Here is an 18,218-nt window from a genome sequence, read left to right as displayed (position 1 = left end):
CTTCACCCCTGCCCTTGGGAAGGCATAGGCTCCAGATAAGCCCCCAAAAGAGCTCACTTCTGCCTATGCCTGGGGCAGTTGCAGCCTGAAAAGTCCTGCCACTGTATCCAAAGGCAGTCAAGCCTTTGTAGATACACAGCCACAAAAACCTCTGTTTCATTCTTTTTTTCCCCCCTTTTTCTGTAGTCCTGCCCCGTTGGCACCAGGGCAAAAATGAGCAACCTCTGCTTTGATCAGGTTCACCTAAGCTGGGGGCCTATTTTTAGTAGTCAGAATTTGTTAATTAGTTCCGCAATTGGCGTTTGATTGTGCCCAGTCCCTGCTGCTGGTAAAGTCCTTTCCTTTCCCCTCTGGGAAGCAGCCTGTGGGGGAGGGGCACTGGCCACCACAGCTTTGGGAACTCACGGTTCTGTTGGCCTCGCAGCCGGTCCAGCTGTTCCAGACTGGGGTACGCTGTGTGTCCGGTCACTGACATGGCCCCAGGAGCTGTTCTGTACTGTTTCTGGTTATTTAGTAGTAGTTCTGGAGGACAAACTAAAATGCACACGTTGTTAAGCCGACATCTTGACCTGGAACTCCTGCAGTTGTTTTTTGATGCTCAGTAACACATGTGCTCAGGTACAGGCTGAAGTTAGTGCTCGCAGAGCTGCTTTTGCAAACAGCAGCAGTGGAGACAATTCCAGTTATAAGACATTCTTTCTATGTCACAGTTTCCTTTCAATTCCAGTCTGGCTTCTTCAAGATGAGTGAAGTTTGACTCATTTTTTTTTTTTTATCTTTTTGTTTTGAAATACTTCCAGGCTTGCAGGACAATTACAAAGATACCAAGAACTCCAACTTACCCCTACCTCCTTAGACACCCATTTCCACTAATTTTAACATTTTGCCACATTTGTCATTTCATTGTTCCCCTCCTTCCCCCTTCCTTTCTTTTAATCTGTGTATTAATCCATTTTCAAAACACTTGAGTGTAGACTGTATGCATCACGCTCCTCTACACTTAATACTGCCATGTACATTTCCTAAGAACAGGGATAGTCACTTGTGTTTCCACCTGAAGTAAAGCTATCAAGTTCAAGAAATTTAACACTGATACAAAGTTAACAGTCTATATTCCAATTTTTTCATATGTCCCATGAATGCCCCTTTGAGCCTTTTCTTCTCCCTTGTTAAATCCCATCCAGGTTCATATATTGCAGGTAATTGTTAATTGTCTCTTTAGTTGTTCTTTCTTTTTTTAAACTGTGGAAACATATATGACATAAACTTTTCCATCTCATCCACTCCCAAGCATACCAGTTGGTGGGATTAAGCACATTCACAGTGTTGTTGAACTCTCATCACCTTCCGATAACGTTCTCATCTCTCCAAACAGAAACCCGACACCCATTATGTATTAATTCGTCATTCTCCCTGCCCCCCGCCCCTGGAAACCTGTATTCTAATTTCTGTCTGCGTGAGTTTTGTGTGTTCTCTGATATTGTCTTTGTGGTTTCCAGGGGGCTTAAATTTAATATCCTAAATCTGTAACTATCTCGTTTACACTGGTACCAACTTAACTTTAAACCAAGTCCCTATACCCTTCCATTTATGTAGTTCTTGTCACAAATTAGATGTTTATATATTGAGTCCCAATCCACTAGTTTATCATTACAATGGATGCATTTGCCTTTTAGACCCTGAAGTAAGTAAAGAACATAATTACAAACCAAAAGTATAGTAGTGTTGACATTTACATTTGCCATGTTGTTACCCTCACTGGAGATGTTTATTTCTTCACCTGGTTTTGATCTGTTGTCTTTGTCCTTTCCTTTCAATCTCCAGATCTCTTGTTAGTATCTCCTGTCAGATTGGTCCAATGGTGATGAACTCCCTCAGCTTTTATTTAACTCTTCACTTTTTATTTATTTATTTTTTTTAATCATAACAACATACAGACATGAACATTCTTGCCATATGATCATTCAATTCTTGGTATATAATCAGTAGCCCACAATATCATCACATAGTTGTATATTCATCACCATGATCATTTCTTAGAATATCTGCATTATTCTTAGAACATTTCTTAGAATATTTCTTAGAGCATTTGTATGTTCTTAGAACATTCTCATAACATGGTGAAAAAGGAACAAATCTGATATGTCTTTCATATTAATTTATAATTTATAAATTATATAAATTAATTATATATATATTATATATATATATATAATTTATAATTAATTTATAGGCCTTCAAATATAGAGTTGAAAAGTAACCACAAAACAAGACATTGGTGATCGGTGTTCCTAAAACCAGAGAAATTGTGGTTTGCATGGAGATCTTGGGTGCCATTTTCAAAGCGGTTAGTGTCCAGAGCAGGCTGTTAAAATCAGCTGGTTTGCAAATGTGAACCGTGGATTTTAATAGTATAAAGGGAGAAGGAAGACAGTACAGAATGAGACAGCAGAAAGCTGTTCCCATGCAAAGTCCATGTAGAGGGGATTATTTTTTTCTTCAAGGGTAGCCCACTTGATTCTGGATTTAGGAGTTAATAAGTAGTATGTTTTGCATTGATGCTTTTGTGTGTGTGTGAAAATAACATGTGTACAAAAAAAGCAATAAATGTCACACCACACCATAACAATTTAGGTTTTTCCTTCTAGCTGCTCCAAGACACTGAAGACGAAAAGAAATATCTTTATAAGAATTCAGCAGTCATACTCGTTTGTTAAATCCTATATTCTCTGTTGTTGTAACTCCTCCTTCTCCTTTGATTCTTCTTTCAATTTTTAGGGGTATTTGGACTATGCCCATTCTAACTTTTTCACGTTGGAAAGGGGTATTAATAATATAGGATAGAGGGATGGAACTAGTTGATATTCTGGAGAGTCTGGCCTCTCGGGGTTTCAGGATTTATCTGGTCTAGGAACCTATCTGGAGGTTGGAGGTTTCTGGAAAGTAATCATAGTGCACGGAACCTTTGTAGAATCTCAGATGAGATTTTTTATGATTGGCAGGAATGGTTTTGATTGAGGATTTGCAAGTTATGATAGGTAGAAATGTCTAACTGAAGCAGGCATAAAAGCGACCTCCAGTGTAGCCTCTTGACTCCATCTGAGCTCTCCCAGTCACTGATACCTTATTTGTTATACTTCTTTCCCCCTTTTGGTCAGGATGACATTGTTGATCCCAAGGTTCCAGGACCAGGCTCATCCCTGGGAGTCATCTCCCATGCTGCCAGGGAGATTTTCATCCCTGAATGTATGTCGCATATAGAGGGGAGGGCAGTGGTTACACTTGCAGAGTTGGGCTTAGAGGAAGAAAGGCCACATCTGAGCAACAAATGAGGTCCTCCAGAGGTGATTCTTAGGTATACCTAAGGGTAGGCTAAGCTTCTCTACTCCCTACATAAGCTTCACAAGAGCAAGCCTCAAGATCAAGGGCTTGGCCTATTGATTTGGGTGTCCCTAATGTTTGAGACAGTATCAGGGGTTTCCCCAGCGATTAATTTTAATAGTTCCATATTTTTCCCCCATCCCTGAAGGGATTTTGCCAGTAATTTTTGATTATCTGTTTAACATACTCAGGGATGTATCTAGTTGTTCTAGTTTGCAGGCTGCCAGAATGCAATATACCAGAAACAGTATGGCTTTAAAAAGAGGGAATTTATTAAGATGCAAGTTTACAGTTCTAAGGCTGTGAAAATGTCCAAATTAAGGTACCAACAAGAGGTTACCTTCACTCAGGAAAGCCCAATGAAGTTCTGGGTTTCTCTCTTAGCTGGAAGGGCACGTGGCAAAGACTGCTAGCTTTCTCTCCAGGCTTCTTGTTTCATGAAGTTCCCCCGGAGGTGTTTTCCTTCTGCACCTCCGAAGGTCTACGGCTGTGTGGGCTCTAAAGCTTTTTCCAGATGGATCCCTGTTAAAGGGCTCCAGTAAGCAACCCTACTTTCAATGCATGCAGACACATCTCCAAGGAAACCATCTAATCAAAAGTTACCACCCACAATTGGGTGGGTCACATCTCCATGGGAACAATCAAAAAGCTCCCACCCAACAATATTGAATGAGGATTAAAGAACTTGGCTTTTCTGGGGTATACAACAGATTCAACCAGGCATTACAGTAAACTATACAGAATTATAGGCCCTCATTCCCATTCTGGGTGCCAGGTGTTTGAATTGTTTAAATGACCTAGCCAGTGTTTCTATCTACTCAGTAGATTTTAACCTTTGTTATAGATTAGTGGTCAATGAGAGAGAGGGGTATGGAGTATGGTATGTGTAAGTTTTTTTCATTTTTCCATTCTGGAGTGATGCAAATGTTCTAAAAAATTATCATGGTGATGAATAACTACTATGTGATGATATCGTGAGCCATTGATTGTACATGAAACATGTAATGTTTGTATGTTAAGACTGTTCGTGTTTGTATGTTTTGGTTTGATACTACAAAATAAAATATTTTTTTAATAGACAGTATAAAAATAAATAAACAAACAAACAAACAAACAAATAAATGACCCATTCAGACAGGTTAAGTTAGAGTATCTGCTACAGAAAATTTTGGTTCTGGACAAAAAAATCCTTTCTTATTTTGGTCTCAGCCAGTAGGTGAAGTTCTAAAATACAATGTTTTCCTTACCCCTGTATTCTAAATTACCTTAATCCCAACCTGATCGGCTTCTTTCTTATCTCTATGTGAAGCCTGATCTCTTTTTCAGTTTTCTTGACAATTGTTTTATGTGGCAATACTGACCTTTAGAGCTATAGAAATCTGACTTTGAGTCTTAGGTGTCACACGGTACCCAAAGTTTCAGGGAAATGCCAGGTTATTCATATATATATAGCACAGCCTTTCAGTCTAGAAATAGCAGTTATCACTCTGGACTAAATGTGACTGCTAGAACTGTCTAAAATTGAGCATGTTGGATTGTTGGCTTTGGACATTATACATGATGCCCAGTGGATGGAGGTGGCTGAAGGTACACTGAGAAGTAGAATGGTGAATGATGATATGTAAAGGAGCAAAATTGTGAAGCATGAAACCTTGTGAATGAGCCTCTGGGACATTATGTGTTGCAAAATAAACCAGAAAGAAAAGAACAACTTTGTATGGTCTCATTTAGAAAATACTTTTAAGAAGATTGGGGTCTAGATTATAAGCTCTTGTTGCATTGATGTTTTTGACACAACTAAAGTCTATAGCAACTCTTCTGCTCACCTCCTGTGCTGGTTTGAAAGGAAGTGTGCCCCCTAAGAAAAGCCATGTTTTAATATAAATCCCATTTCATAAAGGTAGGATAATCTCTATTCAATACTGTATGTTTGAAACTGTAATGAGATCATCTCCCTGGATGATGTGATTTAGTCAAGAATGGTTGTTAAACTGGATTAGGGGATGACATGTCTCCACCCATTTGAGTGGGTCTTGATAAGTTTCTAAAGTCCTATAAAAGAGGAAATATTTTGGAGAATGAGAGATTCAGAGAGAGCAACACTACGAAGCAGAGAGTCCACCAGCCAGCGACCTTTGGAGATGAAGAAGGAAGACGCCTCCTGGGGAGCTTCATGAAACCGGAAGCCAGGAGAGAAAGCTAGAAGATGATGCTGTATTCGCCATGTGCCCTTCCAGCTAAGAGAGAAGCCCTGTGTTCACCATGTGCCTTCTCACTTGAGAGAGAAACCCTGAACTTCATCGGCCTTCTTGAACCAAGGTATCTTTCCCTGGATGCCTTTGATTGGACATTTCTATAGACTTGTTTTAATCGGGACATTTTCTTGGCCTTAGAACTGTAAACTTGCAACTCATTAAATTCTCCCTTTTAAAAAAACCGTTCTATTTCTGGTATATTGCATTCCGGCAGCTAGCAAGCTAGAACACCTCCATTTGACCTATTTTCGCCCTTTGACTTTTCTCTTTCTATGTAATTCAGCAAATGCTACTGTCTCCTGAATTTGTAGGGAGCAAAGAAATGAATGATATAGAGTTAGAAATTAAAATGCATGTTACTAGGTGCAGGGGTCAGGAGGGAGTGCAGGATCAATGCATAATTGATCTAAAGTTTCACTTGGGGTGACAGTAAAGTTTTGGTAATGGATGGTGGTAAGCACAACGTGGCAAGTGTAATTAACACCACTGAATTGTATACTTGCAAGTTGTTAAAATGGGAAACTTTATGTTGTATATGTGTTACCACACTAAAAATTTAAAAGCAAACACGAAAGCCATAGAACTGTACAACACAAATAAGAAACTTTACTATAGAAAGAAAAAAGGCTCACAGCTTGGTTAGAATATGAAGCATTTAGCCTGGCTTGATATGTAATACATCCTCCTTAAGCAGAACTGTATCTTTTGAATGGGGAGAGGAGCCACCAATAGCGAATGTAATAGTGATAGTAACAGCTGCCAAATACTCAGTTACTTCTCTGTGCCAGTAGGCATTTTACCCAAGGTCCCACAGACAATCCTAATTTAACGTAAAATGTGTAATTACGTCTATGAGTGTATTTGAGAGAGGTGCAGCTATTGGCTAAGACCGCACAGAGGGAACATTTTACAGAGAGGAAATTGAGGAAACGTGGAGGAAATGACTTTGTGCAGGTTTTGAAAAATGAGTTGTAAGTTCACTGGGCAGGGAGGTGAGAAGAGGGAGGGAAACGGAGAAAATTTCCCTTATTCTCTTCTCTTCTCTCCCACCCACCCCCACCTCCCCTGCACCCAGAGGACTCCTGGGTGGAGGAGGCTTTCAGAGCTGACGAGGAGGCTGACCCTTGACCAAACATAAAGATGTATAGGGGCGCGTGCTCCTGTCTTTTTAACAGAGGGGTGGGAGTCCAGTAAATGCGCAAAAAATGTCCGGAGGGTGATACCTGTCTTGTCCGTGCTGTGGTTGACATGAAAACAGAGGCGTTGACCAAGTACTGCTGCCATGTCTTCTATACTGTCAGCACCATGGAAGGAATTACTGTATGTGCTGTTTTTTTTCTTTTTTTAATTAATTAAAAAAAAAATATTACAAGAAAGAAACACAAACATTCTTAGCATATGCTCATTCCATTCTACATATGTAATCAGTAATTCACAATATCATCACATCGTTGCATATTCGTCATCATGATCATTTCTTAGAACATTTGCATCAATTCAGAAAAAGGAATAAAAAGACAACAGAAAAATAAAACGGAAAGAGAGAAAAAAATTGTACGTACCATACCCCTTATCCCTCCCTTTCATTGATCACTAGCATTTCAAACTAAATTTATTTTAACATTTGTTCCCCCTATTATTTATTTTTATTCCCTATGTTCTACTTGTCAGTTGTGTATGTGCTGTTTTAAGCAAGCATCATACACGAAAAATGAAGGTTTTTACAAGATCATTTAATTATAAGGTAGTTCACCTGGGAAGTTGCTTTGAAAAGTAAATTCAGTGTATTTTTTGGTAGAATTTTGAGCAGTGTAAATGTAAGGAAAACCAAGACCTTATTCTCTGAATTAATAATATAGCAGAACAAAGGGAATTAATTATATATATAATAGTATTTCCATACCGAGTAAGAGAGGTATGGAATTCAGAGCAAGTAGTAATATCCTTAAGAAAGTTTTCATGAGGGAGTGATGTTATCTTGATGTATAAGTATTAAATAAAGACTATGTACTTGGGAAAGGGACAAGAGAGGTATTAAAATGATTTTGGAAAAAGTATGTCTCTTCTCAGTAATCATTTATTTGTTTTGCCTTTGTAACTAGACTTTAAGAAACTAGAGGACTGAAAACAAGCCTAATACATATCTGAGTTCCCTCCAGCACCTAATCCTGAGAGGGTTAATAAATAGGTGTTTGTTAATTGCTTTTTGGATTTATCATTTTACTGTTGAAGAACATATTAGTGAAAGCATGTGACCAGAAAGGATAGAGGAAAGGATACAGAGGTAATGCAATTGAAAGTACTGTCATTTTTTTTATTTAGTCACATTTCTTAGAATAATGATGTTTTCTGTTTCTTTGAGGGACGTAGACTATTCCTCTTTTTTTTTAAACTAAGAATTGAATTATGCTGAAATGCCATCAGAAGTAGCACTTTTATATAAGAGTGGAGTTTGTGCTGCATCCTGCTCGTAAATCCTGGGACTGCATTGCCTCAGAATATATATCACTCAACACATTTGTCTTATTGAAAACAGCTTGCATTAACTTTACTAGCTGTTCAGTGGTTCACAAAAATGCAGAGCTAACATTTTTAAGAGACTGATGAAGGTGGAGCAGATGTGTACAACAAGCTGCAGGGAATTAAATGCTGGTATGGGTTTTACAAGTTGCAAACTAAGAGGAAGGAGTGGGCTTCTGCGAAGGTGGAGTCCATTTTTGTTAGAAGCAATGAAGACAGTGGCTTTCAGATTTTAAAAACGACTACAGAATATCTGTACTTTTGGCTCTTGCTCTCGGAAAGTATGAGTGCCTTTACAAAAATATGTTCTGACAATGTTGATTGGTGTTGATGAAGTAGAAAATTTATACTTGGTTTCCAAATGTGATTATTAAAAAGTTGGGTGCATTAAAGTCCCCTGTCTCCTATACTCCAATGAGAAGATACTCGTGACATCAGAATTAAATGGGCATTTAAACGTTTTAATGAAATTTTAATGAAAATCTTCAATCACACATTTCCCTCATAATGGCTTTGGAAAGAGGATTTCTTTTTTGTTTGAAGTGGTCAGTTTCCAAGGAATAACTTACAAGAAAATAGCTCTGTTATCTCTTTTTAAAATGTCAATAGAGTTTATTTTGGAACATCAAAGCGTCTACAAGACTTCAGAAAATCATGGTTACCAAAACTGTTTCTCTTTTTGTTTCAGACCTTTTAATTCTCAATTATAAATTAAAATTTGGCAGTGAGTAGAAGGTTTAATAGTTTGTGCACAGTTTGTTTATCGTACTATACAAGATTGCAGGGAAAATGATTGGGCTGCATAAGACGAAGACATTAAAACAGTTGAACAAGTAATGGTTCTGATTTTATTTTTCAGTCCTATGTACTCATAAGAAGTTAATTTTTTAAGTTTAATATTTGTTTCTTTCATTCAGGTATTTGCCTTTGATTATTGCTTTTGGTCCATGGATGAATGTAACACTACAAAATATGCTGGTAAGTTGGTTATTTCTCTGCACTTGACTGTTTGGCCTCTGGCCTCTTCTTCCATTACATCTATTTTTCTTAATTATTCTGGAGTTTTGTCTTTCTCTTGAAATTTGTACTCATTTTTTCCAGTTCTGACAAGTAGGCTTTGAAGTCTGTGAGATTTGGTTTCAGAATCTGTTTCTTGCCACTCAAAAGCCTCAGCCAGTTTTTTTTTCTTTTTTTTTTTAGTTAGAGAAGTTGTAGGTTTACAGAAAAAATCATGCAGAAAATACAGAGTTCCCGTATACCTTCTCCCCTATTAATAACAACTTGCATTAGTGTGGTATAATTACTACAATTGATGAAATGGTATTATTATAGTTGTACTCTTAACTATAGTCCATGCTTTATAATATGGTCCCCAAATTGTGTGTACAGCCCTGTGGTGGTTTTTTAAAAAACTATTTATTCTAATATCATATATGCAACCTATATGCAACCTAAAGTTTCTCCTTTCATTCACAATCAGATATATAATTCAGTGCCGCTAATTACATTCACAGTATTATGCTACTGTCACCACCGTCCATTACCAAAACTTTTCCTTCACCCCAAATAGAAATTTAAGTATTAACTCCATATTCTCCACCCCTACCTTGGTCCCTGACATACTGTATTCTAGTTTCTGGCACTGTGAATTTGATTATTCTAATTATTCCATAACACTGAGATCATATAATATTTGTCCTTTTTTTCTTTCGGTTTTTAAAAAGGGAAATTTAATAAGTTGCTAGTTTACAGTTCTAAGGCCGAGAAAATGTTCCTGGAAATGACCAATCTAAGGCATCCAGGAAAGGATACCTTGGTTCAAGAAGGCCAGTGAAGGTCAGCGTTTCTCTCTCATCTGGAAGACACGTGGCGAACGTGGCATCATCTCCTGGGAAGCTTTCTCTCCTGGCTTCTTCCTGTTTCATGAAGCTCCCCAGTTGACGTTTTCCTTCATCTCCAAAGGTCGTTGGCTGGTAGATTCTCTGCTTCTCATGGCTGTGTCGTTCTGCTCTCTCAGAATCTCTTTAATATTTGTCCTTTTTTTTTTAACCATACTAAGCTTCGTGCTCTTTACCTTTAAAGGGGGGTATCCATATCTTCAGATGTGTTCCCAGGATTAGAGATAATGGGAACCACCCACGTCGTAAATGGCAGCTGTTATCTTCGCATGAAGGAGAGATTTAATTTGCTGTGCGTTTCCTTTCACTGATGTTCGGGGATCACTCTGCTTTGTATAGCAAAGCACAGGATGCTCTTTTTTAAAATGTTTTTTTATTGTTAAGTATAACATATAGACAAAGGGAAAAAAAATAAGAAAAGCAATGATCTTCAAAGTACACTACAGCAAACAGATACAGAACTTCAGAATTTGTTACGGAGTGAAATAGTAGAATGGTGACCCATAATAAACTTTTGGTGTTTTTGTAGAACTCACTCAGGTCCTGAGGTTCCTGAGCAATGAAGGGTGATGTGAACTAAAACTACACAGACCGTGAGGAAACTTTTTTTTCCTGGGTCCGCATTTGCTAGTGTTCCTTCCTTGAAGTATTTTTATCCCCATTCTATGATATGCGAACATGCTAATTTTATTATTTATGAATCTTAGGCTTTCTTAATTGTCAATCACAATTGTTTTTAGTTCAGGAAGGAAGGATTTGTTTTACTGGTTCTTACTTTTTTGATTGTGTCCCCATCCCTGCCCCCCCATACCCCCTCCCTTTTTCTTAGATATTTCATCTCAATATGTATTTTCTCTTTATATCTCCTTTTTTTTTAATACATGGGCAGGCACCAGGAATCAAACCCGGGTCCTCTAGCATGGCAGGCAAGTGTTCTTGCCTGCTGAGCCACCATGGCCAGCCCTCTTTATATCTACTTTTAAGAGTAACAGTTGAATGACCTTCCTATTTAGTTAAATAAAACAAATTTTTACTCTTAAAATATTTGAGAGTAAAAGAAAGTTACTTGCTATAGGGAATTAATTTTTTTCTTTAATAGTATTTTCCTTGCCTTGAAAGACAAACTTCTTGAGAAGCCATTTGATGTGTTTTCTTTTTTATTATTTGATGCATATTTTTTTTTGTAAGTTAAAAATCTTGAACTAGGAAAATTTCTTCAGTTGCTCACATTGAGTAAACTAGCATTTCTTTCCAAACATCATTCCTGCAACTTCATCCATATAATTCTATTAAAGTAGTTTCTTAGTTTGGTTATAATTAATTTGTCTTCTTATTGGCCTTTTGGGACTTTCTGTAATAAATTCTAGAGTCTAGAACAGTATGTCTTCAAAAAGCCTTAGTCTATTTTTCTGCTGGATGTGTGCTTTTAGATTTAAATAAACAATAAGAGTAAAACATTTCCTATTGTTACAGAGACAAATAGGGACAAATGGTTTGACTATACAACCTCCAGTCTCTTGCCCTGTTCAGTTGCTACCAGATATTTCTTTCTGAACTAGCACTCTTCTCGTGCCTTTTTTTTTTTTTTGCATGTGTGATCAAATGTATTTATTAACTTCAGAGTTTCTAACATGCTTTAATATATTATTGTACGCTATTTCTCCACAGGGTTGGAGAAGGTAGGATAGGCAAGGGTAGAGGACATACACAACAGCATTTTAAAAACTGATTTGACCATAGAGCCTGTTTATTAAGGGAATCCTGGAAGGATTGGTGTTCTGCAGAAAATACTTTGGCAAAAATGATTCCAAAATATTAAAAGTAAGAGAGTTTCTCATTCCTGTTATTGTTCAAGGGCTCTGTAGGGTGAAAGCCCACCTCTCAAAACATTTTGAGATATTTACTTCTCTCCTATATCGTCAAGTAATGCTGTTCTGCACTCACTTAAGAATTAACTCCACTGATGCTTAAAACACTCTGACGTTACTCCATAATGATGTTGAGGCTCAATGAAATGAGAAGGGCTGGTATCCTGACCTCATCTAATAAATGAGAAAATGGAGAGAGGGGAAGGAATTATTGGAAAAGCAGTAACTATAATGGAATATGGTAGCCAGAATCCTAAGCTGGTTCCTCTTGTTACTCCTGTGCATATGTTATTTTATAAGGTCAATGGGATTTTCTGTTTGTTTGTTTCCAAATTTTTTTATTGATATATATTATATATTCACATATCATGTAGTTATCAAAAGTGTGCAGTCAGTGGTTCACAATATCATCACATAGCTGTGCATTTTTCATCACAATTGACTTTTTTTGTGAAAAAGAAATAAAACAACGAAGGGTTGAATAGATAAAGTCGTGTGCCGATTAACAGAAGGTGTCCATAGATGGTACTTCTTTTGAAGACGTTCCATTAAGTGATGACAGAGATGGAACGGAGCAGATGGTGCATCCTGGGCACGAGCAGTGGGAGACCTATTTGCACATGTTGAGTAAAGCCCGATAATAGGAAATCCTACAAGCTAGACTGAGATGTTTAGACGGATAGGTAGAAAACAGGGGCTTGTTGGAGTGATGTGGTTGAAATAACGATTAAGAAGGATTATTCCTCTCTTTCTTTTCCTTGTCTTTTGAAATCACATCCTCCTTTATTGACCAAAGAGATCCTGTAGCTTTCTGCAATATGTGTTCCTGTTTATAAGGCATACTTTTTCTTGTTTCCCAGAAATAACTCTGTCAACTACAGCTGATAAAATCAAATGTGAAATTCACAATTTCTGTAGCTTTTTATTATGGTTTGTATGTTCATAAATATTAAAAATTATAAAAATGATTTTTAAACGTGGAATACTGATGGGCATATTTAGTAAATTTTAGGTTGCATGGTCACATCAAATATTGTATTCTACTTAGCCCTGAAATAGAATTCTTCCAGCTCACAGTGCAATATCTGTTTACAAAATTTGGGGATGGGAGGGATTTTTTTTATTCTTTAGCTAACCCCTCATTGTTGTACAAATACTGTGACAACTTTAGCAAAAAGCAAAATACTTTTTTTTTTCTCTTGGATTTGTTTAAATCCATCATAAATAATCTGTCTAGTAAAGATACGCTAGTTAATTAGTTGATTGGTTTCCATACTAATTTTATTTCCTCTCTCTTCATTAAAAAAATGAAAAGCAATTCCTTCTTAATGGTGAATAGAAAAACTAAGATAGAAGCATTCATTCTCTGGTGGGAAATACAGGAAATGAAGAAGGGGAAGCACAAATTTCCTGAAACCGACCTATTTGTCAGGCTTAATGAATAATGGCATCATTGATACTGAATCAGGGCTCTCAAGGCAGCTTTCAAAACTGGGGGGATAGAGAGAGGAAGAGAAAGTGAAGTGCATGGATTGATTGAGCAAACAAAGAGAAGCCAGGGCTCTGTGTCTCTTGTGGGGTGTAACAGTGTTAAGTTCTCAACTAGGTTTTGCTGTTTATTTAAAGCTATAGCAAGAACCTGCAGTCTCAGGCTTTCTGATCTAGAAAAACATAAGTCTGTAGCATGTAGCATGTATGATGGCATTGCAGTAGGTTGTTTAAAGTGGTTGCAGAATATGGGCTTTTAAGTCAAACAGCCAGGGTTCAAATCCTGGCTCCACCACTTTCTGTGTGTGTCAACATTGGACGATTGCTTAATCTCACCGTGCTTTTGTTTCCTCAGTGTTAAATAAGGGTCTCCTAAGGTTGATATGAGAATTAAAGGCCCGTTCATGTAAAGTACTTAACCCAGTATCTGGCACACAGGAAGAGCTCACTTAATATTTATCGGCATCCACCATTGTCTCATTGTGGCAGTACGAGGGTAGCAGCACCAGTACTTTGGAAAGAAAATGGATTGCACTGGGATTTACGAGACCTGGTTTTGTCACAAGCGGCTAGACTTTGGGCAAGATAACCTTTAGAGTCTGCTTCCTCACCTGTGAGAGGAGATGTGGCCTAGAATGGTCTCAGATCCCCTCCTGCTCCTTGATTAAACATGAATCTGCCATTTTAAGCTGGGTGCACAGCTGTTGCAGTAATCATAATCGGCGGCAGGTCAAAGGCTTGTTTAGCCATTTGAATTATATTGAATAGTGTTTTGAAGCTTTTCACATTTAAATATATTATCTCTTCCTTCTGTTCCTTTTGACTAGGTAGTGTTGAAAATGCTTGTCTGGCAGAGAAGTCTGTCTTTGAAGAAAAATGTCCTTGAGTTAGGGGTAGAAAAAAAAATAAAACGGAAGTAATCTACAGAATTAAGCACGTACTGTGGCATTTCTACATAAATCCACGTTTCTGCCCCACCCTATGTATGCATGCACCAATAAACACATGCCATATACATCGACACTTTGAGGATTGTAGAGCAATTATGTAATAAATACTGATAAACTTGAGAGCTGTCATAACATTTGAAAGGTCTTTTTAAATGTCTCAGTTACTACTGATGGTTATTAAGGCATTATCTGTGATCAATTAATACGTATTTTATCATTGCTTAAAATGTGTCCATGTGGGTACGTAACAGTGACTTCCAATAACCTCGATTCTTATTTTCCCCATAGGGACTATTTTTTCATGACTTTATTTTCTTCAAAATCCTCATACCAAAAATAAAAACCAACCTGGTGATGGCAGATCTGGGGATCAGTGGGGACATGACCATTTCCTGGCCTGAGAGAGTCTGAGCTGTTGACTTAGAATTATGTAACAGTCCTTGCCATATGGCATGCTGCTCAGATTTGCCGAGGCCATGTGTTTTCAGGCTTTGTTAATACCCTGCAATTCAGGAGAAAGGTTGTCCATCTGATTCTTGATTTGCTAGCTCTGCTTTATTCGGAAAGGCGAGACATGAGCACCTACCCGCAGCGGCCTGTGGCTGCCAGTGGAGCTGCCATGTTTGTTTCTATTCCCTTGATGAGAGATTTCGTTTCCCCAGAGGTAGAAGTGACTTCTCCTTCACCTTGTTTAACTCAAGTGAGAATATAAAGGGACCAAACATTTTTTGCATCAAAATTTACATTCTAAAAGCCAACGATAGCCAAAGTAGAACCTTTTTTTTAGCACAGCTCTACAATCTTAATTTGTTTTAGCATATTGTTTTGGTTCCTTATTTTACTATTATGGGGCTTTATTTGAATAAAGTCAGATTTCTAGTGGTTCAGAGAACAGGCTCTGGACTCATACTTCCTGGGTTCAAATCCTGGCTCTGCCACTTCGTATATGACGATGGATGATAATAACTGTATTTTCTTAATTGTAAATCTTAGAAGAATCAAATGAGATTACGCATGTGAAGCCCTCAGCAAGTACCTTGCACAGAGTAAACACTCAGTAATTTTTAGCAGTTTAAGTTTATCAAATACCATTGAAGTCTCTGCAGTTATGTAAAGCAGTAGTAGTTAACTATTTGAAAAGTTTGTTAAAGTAGGGATCATTATAAATGATCCATGCCATCTTAAAAGCACTTATGAAATGATGTTAATGCAGAATCCTTCTGGATTTTTACTGCTTTTCCCCAGTCTTTTCCAGTTGTCTTACCCTTGCCTGATTTGACAATTCTTTGATAATTCACCTTTAGTGTGTTTTTTCTAGCCCCTCATCTTAGTTTTTCTTAGAATCAGTGTCTCCCTTTTTGCATTTGTTAATTAAATTATATAATTACAAAGAAGTGCATCGGACATAAACCAATTTAAGAGGAAACACAGCTTACCTTTGTAAGGCTGTGACTCAGCTGTTGGGAGTTCATAGAGTAGCCTACCAGCTGGGGTGACCTAGCATGCAGTGGACACCTATCCGTGTATTTTATGGATGGAAGGGAGAGTGTTATTTAATTGAGAGAATTGGATGAGTGAAGAGAATTGGATGAGTAAGTTTCTTCTGTAAGAATGTCAGAAATAATACTGTTAAATCTCTCTCTTTCTCTTTCTCACCCTATTTCTCTCTCACCCAATCCTACCTTCTCCCACACATCTCTTTCTTTGTCCATGTCTTTTCCTTTGTTGTTACCCAGAGACATTTAACTTAATTAAGGGTATTTAGAGGAGCTGGATAACAATAACAACAGTGTTCAATATAGTGCTAAGCACAAAAGTTCCTAGTACTGTGTGCACTGTTTACAGGCAGTAGGTAATTTAATTATCATAAGCACCCAGTCAGGTAAAAACTATTGTTGCCCCCATTTTACAGATGAAGAATCTGAAGTTCAGAGAGGCCCTGATGTGTATGGGAGAGCTAAAAGCAGTTAAATGTGTACTTTGATCAATGATGATTTTATATGCTAGTAAAAATGATTCTACTTCAGTCCCGGCTGTCATCTCTTCCCTCATTGTGGAGAGACAGGCTGTGTTAAGGAAATCATACTGGAGGGCTCTGGCTGGAACCCAGCCAGGAAATATCCTAAGCGCAATCTCCCTGCTGTCAGAAGTTCTGAGTCCTGAATGCCTGTGTTTGGTTTGGGCTTTGTTTTAACTTCCCCTGCAATGCTGTAAATACTGTGTGCCCCAAAGTCCAGAAGAGAGCCGAGTTTAGTCTTCCTTTATCAAAGAAAGGCGTCGTGAATTAGTCACTGTTTGAAGCAGCATGCTTCCCTAAATGGTACCAGAGTAAAGATGAAATGAAGGACATTTACTATTTTCATCCTGGTTTTATGTGAAAGACTCCAGAATGCATCCTTTGTAAGACAGTCTTCACAGGTGAGTTCTTTATTTTCTTTTCATCCTTGGCTCTGGTGCTGAGGGCAGCAGTTGCACGGCCCCTCCTAGGTGAGTCAGCCGCTTTATCCTGCAATAAACACAGAGCCCGGATCCCTGCCAGCTCATGACTAGCCCAGGGCTGGCGCTGGGGTGGAAACATTTGTCTGGGTGTGTCACCCCATGCCATGCCTCCACTAAGACTCCCGAAGACTGAAATGCTGATCGCTCTTGGACGCCAATATGGAAAACGGTCCCGTGGTCTACCTGTACCCCCATGGCTCAGTTTCATGGTATCCACTTACCAGGCCTCGTAACTGAAGACATCTGTCATTGATTAAAACTTAAATCTAGCATCACCAGGTCAAGCTTTATAGCCTTAGTTCCTTTGTCTGCACTCTGTGTAGTTTTTGCCCTTTTTATTTAAACCACATTTAAAGTCACTAGAGATAAGTTTTCGAGAGCTGTACTTCCACACCCCCGAGGTATTAGAGAGATTTACTTAAACCTCGTCCAAGTAGGGCCTTCCTCGCCCCTCAGGTGTGTATGAGTGAACTTGTCTGGTCATGCACTGTCCAGGTGCACAGAACTGGAGCTGGGCCACCTGCCGAGTCCAGACGCATCAGAATCACCGAGGCTGTCAGCACAGTTTAGAAGTGGAAAAACACCCCACAGAAGAGCAGGCCAGGACGTTCAAATCACAGAGATTGAGTCCAATCATTTTTTTTTTTTTCCTTTTTCACATAACACCAAAGAGAAAAGAGGGAAAAGAAGGAGAACTGGGGACTCTTTAAACTGGTAAAATTACTGATGGTGTTAAAATTCTGGATACCCTTCCATGTAGCTACGTTAGAAAAATGCGAAATGTTCTGGTCGTATGCCATGTCTAGTCTGCGCATTGCCATGGTGAGTGGTTTGTCCAGTCGTGGTGTATATGTGTCTGCCTTGTTTAACGCAGATTGTAAACGAAGGCTGGGGTTATGCCCTCCCAATTCATCCTCCCGTTTCCTAGAACCTAGACCGCTGTGACTTTTAACCCTGTGTCCCTTCGTAATGAAGTTAGGCGAATGAATGATAGATGCCTTCTCCTTTCTCATCCCTCTTTTTTCGTCTTCCTTGTTTTGCTCTCAGAGCCATGCTGCAGAGAGAGAATTGCTCTGGTTGCTTAGCTCCGGATACACACCTGTAGTAGTGTAAATTGGTTCTATTGCTGCTGTGCCCACCCAGAAGGACAGCTTGTGCACAATGTGGCGAGTCAAGGGTGTGCGTTGCTCAGAGATCTGTATCACGTGTGACTCAGTGTTGGGCGACTCAAGGCTATGACTTTGCTTGCAGAAATTCCATATGGGAGCTCGCTCTGTTGTTGGGACAGTGTGTCTCGGGTAGCTGTGTTATTACCTTGGGCATGCTGGTGTCCCAAGACTTGTCTACATGATTATAGGA

The 18,218-nt window shown here is 38.5% G+C and overlaps 1 protein-coding gene across 4 annotated transcripts in view; it reads left to right on the top strand.

The window, feature by feature from the left end:
- Nucleotides 1-18,218, top strand: part of KIF13A (kinesin family member 13A) — a 268,116-nt gene that overhangs the window by 131,002 nt on the left and 118,896 nt on the right. For all 4 annotated transcript variants that reach the window (XM_077143440.1, XM_077143438.1, XM_077143439.1 and 1 more), the window contains exon 4: nt 9,074-9,134. In XM_077143440.1, coding sequence (XP_076999555.1) covers nt 9,074-9,134 — 61 coding nt within the window. The remainder of the gene's footprint in view (nt 1-9,073; nt 9,135-18,218) is intronic.

This window comes from Tamandua tetradactyla, chromosome 25 (genome assembly GCF_023851605.1).
Source record: "Tamandua tetradactyla isolate mTamTet1 chromosome 25, mTamTet1.pri, whole genome shotgun sequence".
Classification (NCBI taxonomy): domain Eukaryota; kingdom Metazoa; phylum Chordata; class Mammalia; order Pilosa; family Myrmecophagidae; genus Tamandua; species Tamandua tetradactyla.
Note: the sequence above shows the minus strand (reverse complement) of the source record. Positions and strands in the feature narration are given on the sequence as shown.